The sequence below is a fragment of the Syngnathus leptorhynchus genome, chromosome 2 (genome assembly GCF_054491065.1).
Source record: "Syngnathus leptorhynchus isolate UIUO chromosome 2, UIUO_Slep, whole genome shotgun sequence".
NCBI classification, from domain to species: domain Eukaryota; kingdom Metazoa; phylum Chordata; class Actinopteri; order Syngnathiformes; family Syngnathidae; genus Syngnathus; species Syngnathus leptorhynchus.
The window spans coordinates 20,920,728-20,933,013 of record NC_141196.1 but is presented as its reverse complement, the minus strand read 5'-3'; the positions used below and the strand labels follow the sequence as shown (position 1 = coordinate 20,933,013).

General features: G+C 40.3%; 1 protein-coding gene across 1 annotated transcript; it reads right to left on the bottom strand.

The window, feature by feature from the left end:
• Window positions 1-4,100: 4,100 nt before the first annotated feature.
• On the bottom strand, window positions 4,101-11,634 carry LOC147061226 (cysteine-rich transmembrane module-containing protein 1). Its single transcript, XM_085906434.1, has 3 exons — window positions 11,468-11,634; window positions 7,124-7,426; window positions 4,101-5,473 (listed from the first exon to the last, which is right to left on the bottom strand). Exons 2-3 carry the CDS (start codon window positions 7,416-7,418, stop codon window positions 5,367-5,369), a joined length of 402 nt encoding a protein of 133 aa, XP_085762560.1. The 5' UTR covers window positions 7,419-7,426; window positions 11,468-11,634; the 3' UTR covers window positions 4,101-5,366.
• Window positions 11,635-12,286: the final 652 nt, after the last annotated feature.

Below are 12,286 nucleotides of genomic sequence, written 5' to 3'. Positions count from 1 at the left end.
TTTTAACTATTTTAATTAAAATCCCATATCAGCAGTATTCACACATAAAAACACTTAATAAAGCACATGGAATCAAAAACTTGTTTTCGATCATGCAAAGCAATGCCGAATGACTATTAGAGCTGGCCCGCCAGTATATAGCGCATGCACCAATAAAACTACAAATCCCAGAATGCTCTGCTACCCACCAACCAACCTCCAAATGTAGCTGATTGAACTCCAGTGTAGTGACACACTTAAATCCAAGTATGATGCTGTGGGCGCCGCACAGTTTCCACATTTCATCCCTGACATGATGCCTCAGCTCCACACTCAAGCTACTCAGATGCTCTCCATGTTCAGCAGCACTTATCTATGTGAGCAACTATTCTCTTCAATGAAGATGACCACATCTCACAGGAGATGTCTGACTGATGACCACCTTTGTGCAATCCTGAGGATTTCCTCAGGTCAGAGCCTGAGCCAAGACATTGATGAACTAGCATCTAAGAAGATATGCCAGGTATCTGGCTTGGAGTAGATCAGTGTGTAGCAAACTGACCTATAAATAAGGTTTTCTGTATGCACTTTTTATTGCTACTCCAAGGTATGGACATGAATGTCTACACTGTCATGACTCATCTGATTGTTTTATTATGTGTTGGTTGTTATGGTTTCTTTCCACGTCTCTGTGTACTCGCCCCTCCCCTTCTGTGTCTGCCCATGATCAATGTGATCATCCCCACCTCGTTACCTGTCGTGTATTTAAGTCCTATCTGCCCCTCACTCCCTGTCGGATTGTTCTTGTTTCATGTCTTCTTGTCTCTCGTCCCACGTCCTTGTCTGTCAGTGCCGTTTCTGTTAGCCAGTCACGTTTTGTTAGGTCATTACGTTTATTTGTCCGTCTGTCTGTTCTCATTTATGCTCCATTCCATACATACTACCCTGAGAACACCTGATCTTGGGAACTAAGCAGGGCGGGCATGGTTAGTACTCGGGTGGAAGACGGCCTGGAATGCTAGGTGCTAAAACTTTTTATTTATTTATTTATTTATTTATTTATTTATTTATTTATTTATTTATTTATTTAGCACTTCAATCGTTAAAGCAATTTTATACAACACCCATCACGTATGCCATTTGGAAACTTCAGCCCTAGTTTTATCTCCGACTTTGAAATTATAACCGAGTTTGAAACCTATATTGTGTGGTGTCATCCATAGCATTGTAGTTCACATTTCTTACCGCTAGAGGGCAGACTATGTACAGTGAATAAAGAGCCTGGCTCCCTGTAAACTCAAAGCAGCAGTCTTTATTTGTAAAATAACCTAACACAACACATTGCGCTTCCATGAAGTGTTTTCCCCCCTTTTCGTGACATTTACTTTGATACAGCAAAATGCAGGTCGCAACGGCAAATTCATGCTACCTCACAAAAAGCTGTCAATAACCTTTCATGATAACCATGTTTCCATGAAACACTAAGTCTTGGAAGAAAACCTTTTTCGGACCTGGTTGTGACATGGATGGGAGACAGTCAGGGAATACCAGGTGCTGAAAGCCTTTTAATTTTCCACGTCAATTGTGAAAGGAAACTTTTACAACAGCCATCAAGTACCATTGCTGCTTGAAATGTTTTCAGGGGCGATTGTGTCTATAAAATGCAATGTTTTTATGCCTTTGACAGCTGACGGCCATACAACCCATCCACCATCCTCGGACAGCTAGCAAGAGGACCCGGCCCGCCTGGAGGTGGCCGGGACCTCCATAGAATGACCAGGGGCGTGTGTAGGAGCAGTGTCCGAGCCCCATCCAGCGACCACGGCCGACAGCCCCCGAGCGACGGCCCCCGACTTTCATCCCCGAAGCTGGCAGCGAGCTTCATAAAATGGGACCGAGCGTGCCTAAAAGCTGCGTCCGGGCCCCACCCGCCATCCCTGGCTCTGTAGCCTGACACTGCTGCTCGCCGAAAGAAAGTCCATTCATTTACAGCAGCATGTCCGCCAGAGGGTGACATTTCACCATTACCGCTCTGGCGGGAGCACAGGTAAATCAATCCAAAAGTCTGGAACTCTGCCCGGGCGTGGTTGAGCGGCTGCACTTAAGGTACCAGGGGTGGTCCGGGGGACCTCCAGGGGGGCTTATGAGAGGGTGTTGCCAGCCTCCTGGAGCAGCTGCCCCCGGCAATTTAGGTACCAGGGATGGCCCGAAGGCTTATGGAGCTCCACGGGGCTCCAGGGGGGCTTGTAAGACAGTGTAGCCGAACTCCTGGAGCTCTGGCCGGGCGTTGTTGAGCGGCTGCCCTCGGGTGAACTGCCTTTCCGTGCATCAGTGAACGATTTGCGTCTCCCAGCGTGAACTATGTAAACCAGAATGTAGATTTACGATTTACATATAGTAGGTCTTAAATAAGTTGTATGGATATATATGCCTAAATATTGTTATCCAATATATCGACTGCAATTTCACATTAGATTGCTGGATTGAGATCGACTTTTATTATTATTAATTATTATTACTACTATTCTTATTATTATTATTATTAAACATTTATATTATAACTTGTCTGGTGTTTTATTCCTTGTTTTTATATTCGCCAATCAAAACTTAAAAATCTGACATTTGGTTAACTGCTTTATATGACAATATATGTATACGTATTTTACGTTATATGAGTTGGTGACATAACGGTTTTTTTTCAACTTTTTATTCAAACACAAACACATTTGGTATATTAACACCATCAACTACAAGCCAATAAATACAAAATTAAAACATCAATGTCGGCATAACGTGTGTCGGCTGGCATAGCGGCAATGCTGTCTGTCACTCATTCGTGAATCTTCGCGAACGACCAAACAGCAGCGAGTGATAGATGGAGGAGGGACTTTACGAGTCAGTGACGTAATTTTCCGTTCACGAATGAGTCAGTGACGCAACTTCCCGTTCATGACCAAGTGAGAGACCGTTGCCAACGGATCAGTGTGTCGGTGTTGTATTATAGAAAGAAACGTATTAAATACCCGTGCCAATTATTATTATATATAATAATTGGGGGGGGGGGGGGGGTGTAGTTGTATTGTTTGATGTGTATGGGTTGTTTCCACGGGATGTTTTTAAATAATATATCAAGTGATTCGTTCACTCTCATTCACTGAAAAGATTCGTTCTTTGAACGAATTGTTCACTCACGAGCCAACACATATTATTGTGACAGCGCCGTCGCTAAAACTTAGAAAATATTCCAAAATTTGAGCGTCACTCGGTGCGCAGGAGGCTGTTTTTTTGGGGGGTTTTTTTGTCATCTAGTCTGAACGCGCAACTGCATTGTGACCGCGCCGTCGCTGAAACTTAGAAAATAATCCAAAATTACAGTCGAATTTAGTGCTCCAGAGGTTAATTTTTTTTGTCATCTAGTCCGTGTATTAAACACACAGTAAATAATTTAGGGTTTTCCTTTTTTATGTTTTAAATTATATATTGTTTTAAATTGGATGATGTTATAGCTCAACCGGAACAAACATCTGACATAATACTGCAACGGTGTTTATTTGCAATGTGCGAGAAACGTGGTGAACTCATTAGCATATCTGCCTCATAGTTCAGAGGTCACACATGTATTCAAAGCACAGTTCTGACCTTCCTATGAGGAATTGTCATTCTTCTCCCTGTGGACTTTCTCTATTTCCTCTCACATTCCCAAAACATGCCTACTAGGTTCATTGAAGACTTTAAACTCCTGTGGATGTGACTCATTGTTTGAATGATGAGCTGGAAACCATTTCAGGTGTACTCTGCCTCTTGGCCAAAATCAGCTGGGATAGGCTTCAACACGCCGGCGACCCTCGAGGAGAAGCGGGACAGAAAATGGATACATTGCGATCGATCTTGAAGGTAAATAAGAAAAAGCCATGAATGATTTTTCACATTCAGCAGGACTATAACATCTCTCCATCGTGGCACTATATAAAGCATACTCATCTGATGATTGTCCACTCCGGGACACTGCAACCATGAATAAGAGAATCCAGGCCAGTCTTGACAGTGAGAGAATAGTGATCTTTGTTCTCCAGTATATGCACACTGATGCCACCCACCCAAATAAAAACACAGTATTAAACTTGATAGGAACATATTATTTTAATCAAATATTTTCATTTGAAGCAAACAGGCATTTATTTATTGATCATAGCATGGTTTCTCATTTTCAGTTAAATCCTAACATATTTTAAAAACAAAAAGACATTATTTGTGATGGAAAAAGTGTGATTATTTAAAGTTAATCAGGTAAAAAGTAATACAACGTAAATCACCGTCATCTTCAAAATGCATTGTATTTCTCATTTAATTTCAAGACGATGTGAAATTCAGAGGGGAAAAAAAAGAACATTCCAATTGTCAGCTCCTTAGAGCGCATTCTTCAGCTCACTTGTAAACCGTGGCTTAAGATCCGTGAGACAATGGGAGACCAAAATGAAAGCAAAAAAGGGAGCTCGCGGAGAGCCAAGACAGCAGACGGGAGTGGCAACACACATACAGAGGTGATCATCATAAAGTGCTTGAGACCCTCATTGGAGATGAGCCTGGTTGCAACATATGCTGTGTGTCTGTTATAGTTGCTCTGTGCATTCTTTCACGTAACGTGGGGTAGTGTGGGACAATTGCAAAACGACAGTGATCAAGTGCAATTTACCCTTCGCCATTCTTATCCGCAAAAGACAGTGTTTTGACTTTTCAGAGCCTACAAGCTCAGACCTTTAAAACCACTTTCAAGTGGAAGTTAGTATTTCAGTGTAAATACTGAAGATGGTTGTTAAAATGTTCTCCATGCATGCATTCTTTCAGTATGTCACAACCAACACAGTAAAAGCAGAGCACAGGGCTGTTGTAGTCATAGATGTGTGCTTATAATGCTTCTCCAGCAAAGAGTAAATGTATTTAAGAGAAGCTTCTGCCCCTAGCATGCATGTGATGTTGCTTCCACGTTTTTGTAGGTCTATCTTATTCGGAATCTTCTGACATTGTTGTCATCTTTACGCACAACAATCAAAAACCAAGAGGTTTTTTTCTGTATGTAGTTTTTTTTATTATTTTTTTTTTTATCTAAATGTATGCTCAGGACAGATAATGAAGCTCAATTACAAGCTGTTCCAAAGCCGCCCCTGATAATAGTCGGTCGCTTAGTCAGTTGGTGCTAAGGACTTCCCATTGACATTCACTGGGGAAAGAAAAGTTTGCATTATAAGCACGGTGTTCAAAGAAATGAAGGCAAAATGAAGAGGGGACACAAGATTTAAGGCCAACTGGGGAAGAAGGGATACTAGTGTTTTGAGGCACACAGAAATACGAAGGGAGCAGGGGGAGTGTAATGAAGGTGCTGGGAACTATTATGTTAGCATGTCCCAGAGACAGCAGCAACATAAGGCTGTCCAGCAGGCTGTCAGGCACGTCTCTGAGGAAGAGTTGTCTCTTCTTCTGTCCTCCACCATGTACACTGGGTTGAAAAGAGGGAGAGAGGTTATTCTTCTCATTTCCTTCATTCAAAAAAGGTTGATCAAATCAAAGAGAATTGTCAGAAATAAAGCATGCTAGCAAAGCTAATCAAGGCGGGAATGTCTCCACTGTAAAGGCAAACTTAACAGTTAAATAACACCGGCAATACTCTGGGCTCGAACCAGCCAGATCATTTGCAAGCTTTCAGGTAGCATTAGGTTACACCTTGGTGTGAAACAAAGACAAGTGAGCAAGATGTCTGCTTCCCCATGTTAGTTGAGGATTAATCATTCATGTGGTGGAAGGGCAACAGTCAGGCAGCTTTTGATAAACAAGCTAGTGACAATACGACTTATTATAAACTTTGAGCTCTGATTGAAGAGTGAGTCAGTAATAAGTCATAAGGAACATCTTCAGCACATTGAGCCACAAGTTGTGTAATACTCCGGCACAAGCATTGGCCAAAGCCATAACTTAAGATAGTTAGCCTTTGGCAAACTTCAGTATTCGGCATTGTACAGTGATGTCTAGAGATAAGACTAATTTGCTCATAACTCAAAACACGTGTACAAGTATAATGATCTTCAACCATGTCATCAGATACGACTGTATATGCAGTATCCAAGTCCAATGTTTGGTATTGTGACAACACTGTTCTATTATTTGGGGCTTTGTAGAAGGAAATAAAAGACCAATGATAAAAATATATTCAAGTTTAAGAATTTCCCAAGAAGATCCCATTCATTGTGCTGCTCCTTCTGGTGTGCGTTGACCACCGGGGGCAGTATAACAGTCATACTGATAAAGGATCACAACTACTCTGTGACTCGGACTGGACAATTAATAGAAATTTAGTCATAAACACACTAACCTGAACATGCTTTAAATTGTGTATTGACAAGACGGTTGGAGTTCACTGTAAAACTAAACACACAACACGAATTACCCACATTGTATGTCTGAATACAAGACATACAGTACTTTGTTTCAGAAATATAATCCATACTAATGCTAGCAGTCAACGGGATTTTTTTAATTGGAGTTATTTTCAATAGGGGGTGAAGTTTGATCTAAAACCTAATACACAAAAATAATAATTACACATATCCCGTTTGCTAATTGAGTCATCGCTCATCTTTTTAACAGTGCGTAGGATGATCTTGCTTGAAGGGGACAAATGATAGAAAATTGGCATCAATGAAAGATTTCAATTTGATGGGTGGCCGGGCACTGCAAAGTCCCAACAAGCAATTCAAATGTCAAATTTCTAACGTGTCTATCGGCTAGCTGTTCTGCATTTTGAATTTTTGATGTTACAATTTGGGTAATTTTCATAGGCCCAAACTTCTCCAAGAATTTCATCAATAATAAGAATTAACATTTGCAAACACAGGGGGAAAAAAAAGACGATGTTTTTATTTGATATAAAACCTATTTGCATAATCTTTACTTTGGAAGACACGGCACCTTTACTTGGCTTGCATGAGTGAATGAGACCTGGATGGGAGGGTACCATTACATATAGGCCCAAACAAAACTGACCTTTACCACAGTGTGCAAATGGGCCTCTCAACAAAGAACATTAACATGGGATTGTTAGTTTCTACTTAATCCTCCTGATCATGTTGATGGTCCTCAATTTGGCACCCACCTGTGTTTTTAGGAGGTTCTCCATACATGGGTCCAGGTGGAGGCCCACCCTGCCAGCCGTATTGTGGTTGTCCAGGATAACCTTGATAAGGTGGTTGTCCTTGCCCTAGATAGGGGCCTCCGGCTCCCATTGGGCCGGGAGGGTAGCTGGGGTAATTTGCATTAGGTTGCTGCATGTTTACTGGGTACCCCTGGGCAGGATAACCCTGAGGCGGGTAGTCATGAGGAAGTTGGCCTTGGGCAGGATAAACTGGAGCTGATGGGCCTGGGTATGGAGGTGGCTGGTCTGGATTCATCTCTCAGCCTGAAAAGAAAACGGAAAAAAAAAAACACAAACTATAAACTATCAGACTGGAATAGGAAAACATGTTTTTCTTTGAACAGCCCTCGATGTCTTTAATGTCATCAAAATAAAATGTTTTTATCTCGGTTGTGCATGCGTGTAGGCAAGAAAGTGCAAGAAGGTGTGACTCTTCAGTGTTGAACCAACCTGTCCAATACCTTTATCGACCACTTGCTAAACAACAAAATATTAATTAATTAATTAATTAATTAATTAATTAAAAACAGCGCCACGAGAGAAAAAGCCAACAACTGCCCTCATCATGTTAGCAACATTCATGTGGAAGAGGAAGAGATGGCCTGATAATGGTTTACAAGCACACCTTGTAAATATCGACTCGATCCACGCTGGAGACATGTTTATATCTTGACTGTGGAATAGCAATAAAGTATTTTAGTAATGATGAAATACGTTGGAAATTAAATTACTTTGATTGATAGGAATATTCATAGGCATGCTTCTGTAAATATGCTATGTCGGATCCACGCAGTGCAAAGATAGGTGGGGGGTTGGGGGGGGGGGGGGGGACGGCAACAGGCTTGTCGCTTGTGAAGTGGTGTCTGTCCCCAATTTTAACCAGTGACATCACTGTTGCTATCTTCAGTTTATTTCTAAATATCCCTGATTGAAAAGACAAGTTTAAAATGTGGGTTAGTTGTTTTGCAGTTCCTTCAATAACCTTCGTCACTGCTGTCATGTCAATATGATCATTCCAGTCTGTCAAGGTTTTGTTTTTACATTTTATTACTGTCTCCCATGACTTTTTTTTTTTTTTTTAATCACGTCTTCTTTCTCTGGTGTCATAATTTTCACTGGTCATTCTGGTCACGCATTTATGAAAAATGTGTTTTAAACCATGTTCCACATCCTCCATATGAGCTATAGACTTGTCATTTTCAATGAAGTGTTCTTGATAATTGTTGTGCTTTTGGAACCATTTCTCACAAGATCATTCAGGACACCACACATACTGCACCTTTTAAATTGTTTTTATTTTTCTCCAAAAAGTTCTCTCTTGCATACCCTCATAGTATTTGTTAATTTATTTATATAATTTTTAGACCTTACTCCTGTTTCTATGGTTTGATACTTTATGTACCGTCTATATAATTTACCTTTCTTTTGGCAAGCATTTTTTTTTTAGCACTTTTGTAATAATAAAAGAGCGTGCTAGATTATCTTTCATGTTTATAAATACATTGTGGGAAGTGATACTCCTGGGTTTGGGATTCTTGAATTATTGCATACAAACCCATATTGAACATTGAATGTATAAACATTGGCAATATACAAACATAACTATCTCTCCATATGCCAGTTATAGATGGAAAAAGGAGAAATTCAAAGTCTCTTTTAACCAGTGGATCAAAAGTGTCTGCTACAACTACATTTGAAAAGTAAACAAATTGCTGGAGGCTTTCTATTCATTCTCTAAAATCTTCCATATTTGAACCACGAGGTCAATATAAACAGCTTACCGTTATATTCTTTATCTTATTTAGCCAAGAAAAAAAAACAATTTTGATTCGTTTATAATGCATGTTTTATAAAAGTGAAGGATTGTTGAGGTGTTTGAGATGTCACAAACCTCAACAAATGTTAGTGTCAAAGTCACCCTCGTGCAGAAAAAAACTCTTCACAAAAAGCTAATTTTCTTCCGAGATATTTTAGTGTCACTCAAATCACTGACTGTATGTTGAAATGGCGATTACTGAAGACCGGGATGAGGTAGAAACATACTTTTTTTAGAATTAAAGAGTGAAATCCAAACTTTCATTTTAAAGTACCCTTTAAGGACTGCAACAATGAATCAATCAATAAATATAAATCAATAAACAAAAAAAAAAGATTTTTAAAAGTGTAGGCAACAAATCAAAAGATTGATTAGTTGTCGCACAATTACGTCATTCACCCCTGCTGAGTCGCGCTTTGTTGATGTCAGTTGCACTGGATCCCATGGCGCATGCAAGAGTTGAGCAGTCACTGGTCAATGCTCACAGAAGCCCAGCAACTGAGTTTTCTTCTTTTTTTCCCCCCGAGGAGTCACGTTTAAACGACTCCTCATTTACATTTTATGTCCAAGATTTGTTGTCAACAACCGTTTGTGGATGGTAAACAAAACTTTGCTGAACTGGAGCTCATTGGACTTTGACAGATATATTCAAGTGTTGTTGTACTGTAAATTGCCCTCTAGAGCCACACTTGGTAACAAATTCCTTGGGGCTCCTCTACGAAAGCCACTAAAGTGATGCAACTCGCTCTCTCACGAGAGCATGTGTGGTTTTTGTGGATTCATAATCCCATTTCATGCCTGTTGTAATCTTATTAAGTATACGCAGCGTGTTGTACACACCAGAAAAAGATGATTTTGCAGTGCAGGAATGTCTTGGGATCAATGATCAATCACAACTCAGCGGTTTAGCTGTTCACACCGACTTCACAAATGGAGGCACTTATGTCACAGGGTGCCGTGAGAGGCTAATGACATTCACCATGGCAAAGAGAAAAATGCAAAACAGATGTGGACTGAATTTTATTTTATTTTTTTTGCATGGTCACGCACAGTTTGAGCTGTGCATAGTCACCTGACGTGACGTATGTCAAGCTAGACGGGCATAACCACTTTTATATACATTCCAAGCAATGTCCTATGGTTATTTGCTTCACTGTGGATTTTATGAATGTGAACCTGTGTTTCCAGAATTCCCAACAGAATCATAAAGTATTTGCCAAGCTACAAAACAAATTGCAAATGACTCCTGGAACATCACAACTCTTGTTTGAGCCTTCTTGACTGGATTTGCTCATGCAGAACAACCATAGCAACGGGAAATGAAAGACTCCTCTGTCACTTACTATATGTACACTGTAAACACCTAAAGGTAACACCAATGACTGCTTTCAGGTCAATCTCAGTAGGGATATTCACTTTCTCCTCTACAGGAAGAAAAACAGCTCTGGTTTGTCAATGGTTCATACACGTGTGGACTCGTGTCGATGATTATCGTAATGGAAACGCGAATAAGTAAGGAATCTTGTGATAACAATCAAGTTGTGTTATATGGTTCCCGTAACAATTAAAACTTCCCTGATTATAGTTCCTTGATTTGTGCTTCTGTTAATAATATTTGACCTTTTCACACAAAATGTTCTCAGAACTGCTGACAGATGGCAAACCTTCGTAACTGTGGTAACACTGCTCCGGGAGCAGGAGAGCATGGCCTAATGATTTGCTTTGTTTCACCTGAAGGGCAAGCAGATGTACATCCATGACAACACATTGAGCTCTATATGATTAAAAACATTTGATCTTATAACGATCGATGTTGTAGGGTTGATATAGTAATAATAATAATAATAGCTGCATTATCATGTGTCTGTTTGTTTTTCCCCTCTTGTAAGGGTGCAATCCTTGTGTGACTGCAATTCCTGTGTGACTATCATGATGATTATTATGTAACGTACTGTCTAAATCTCAAATAAGTTCATGTATTGCGGTCCTTTGACCCAAGTATCAAGATGTCACATTAACATTTATAAAAGGTAAAAACTGTTACAGCCACTGATTTGGGAGCCTTTGCTTCCTTTCTATGGCCCTACGCATTTAATGGGTAAGCTCCATGTAAATGAAAATATAGTTTCAAACAATACACTTTAGTTGGACAAAATGGTAAGCGCAACATTTGTACTATAGTAAACATATTTGTTGCAATGACAAATGAAAAGGTGTTTTCTCTTTCTCTTGGGTGCATATTTAAATCAAGCTGTATCATTACAACGGTTCAAAAAAATTTCAACATGTGATTTACAGGTATTTATCTCTGAACACGATGTTTTGCGTAATATAACTCCAGCAATTCTAAATTACCAAGAGATTGCGATAACAATCTAAGTGCACCTGTAGGCCAAGCCCAACCCGCTCAGTAAACACGCAGAACTTCATGATGACTCGGCTTACAAACACAACAAGCTAAAAACCAAGAGAATTTAAGCAAGCCTTACCTTGCAGAGCAGTGCCTAAATTAGATTGGTTTCTGTTGAGGGCAATTCGTCTTCCTTACGTTTGTTTTTCCACCGCAGTGAACAAGCGTTTCTGCCAGAGAGTCGAGTGCGTCGAGCGGGAGGTGATGTCATTGAAGGGGGGAAAACGTTATTTGTTGGAAACGTAGCACGTGATTGGCTGCTCCGAGTATAAAACTAGATTTAGCGTTCGACCGGTATGGCTACTGCGTTACGTCGGGATATCCGCCATATTGGATGTGTCATCTCCGCATACAAGTCAATCGATTGAACTTCATTAATCACCTTTATAAAAAGTGCACGGAATTAATGCATCTCATTCACCCTTTCACAGACACATAAATACATGCCTATATATTAATGCATTTGGAAAACATTATGTATTTTTAATATGATGTTCATTAATGAGAGCAGCACGGGGACACTGGTTACCAGGTCCGCCTCACAGTTCGGAGGATGTGGGTTTGATTTCACCTTAGGCCCTGCCTGTGTGGAGTTTGCATGTTCTCCCCGTGCCTGCGTGTGTTTTCTCTGGGTCCTCCGGTTTCCTCCCACATTACAAAAAATTGCCCATAGGTGTGAGTGCGAGTGCGGATGGCTGTTCGTCTTTGTGTGCCCTGCGTTTGGCTGGCAAGCAGCCTACTGTCCAATGATGGCTCGGATAGGCTCCAGCACGCCCGCGAAAACGGGCGGATAAATGCTTATTTAATATATTATTAAATATTTATCATTATAGTAGGCATATGTTACATTGTAACAAATGAAAACATACACTGGTTTGGTTTGACCTATATGATCTCA

Excerpts from the sequence above, each read along its gene's own strand:
- LOC147061226 (XM_085906434.1), bottom strand. The coding sequence starts at position 7,418 with ATGAATCCAGACCAGCCACCTCCATACCCAGGCCCATCAGCTCCAGTT. Across the intron at positions 5,474-7,123 it reads AGAACCTCCTAAAAACACAG|TGTACATGGTGGAGGACAGA; the intron begins GTGGGTGCCAAA and ends TTTTCAACCCAG.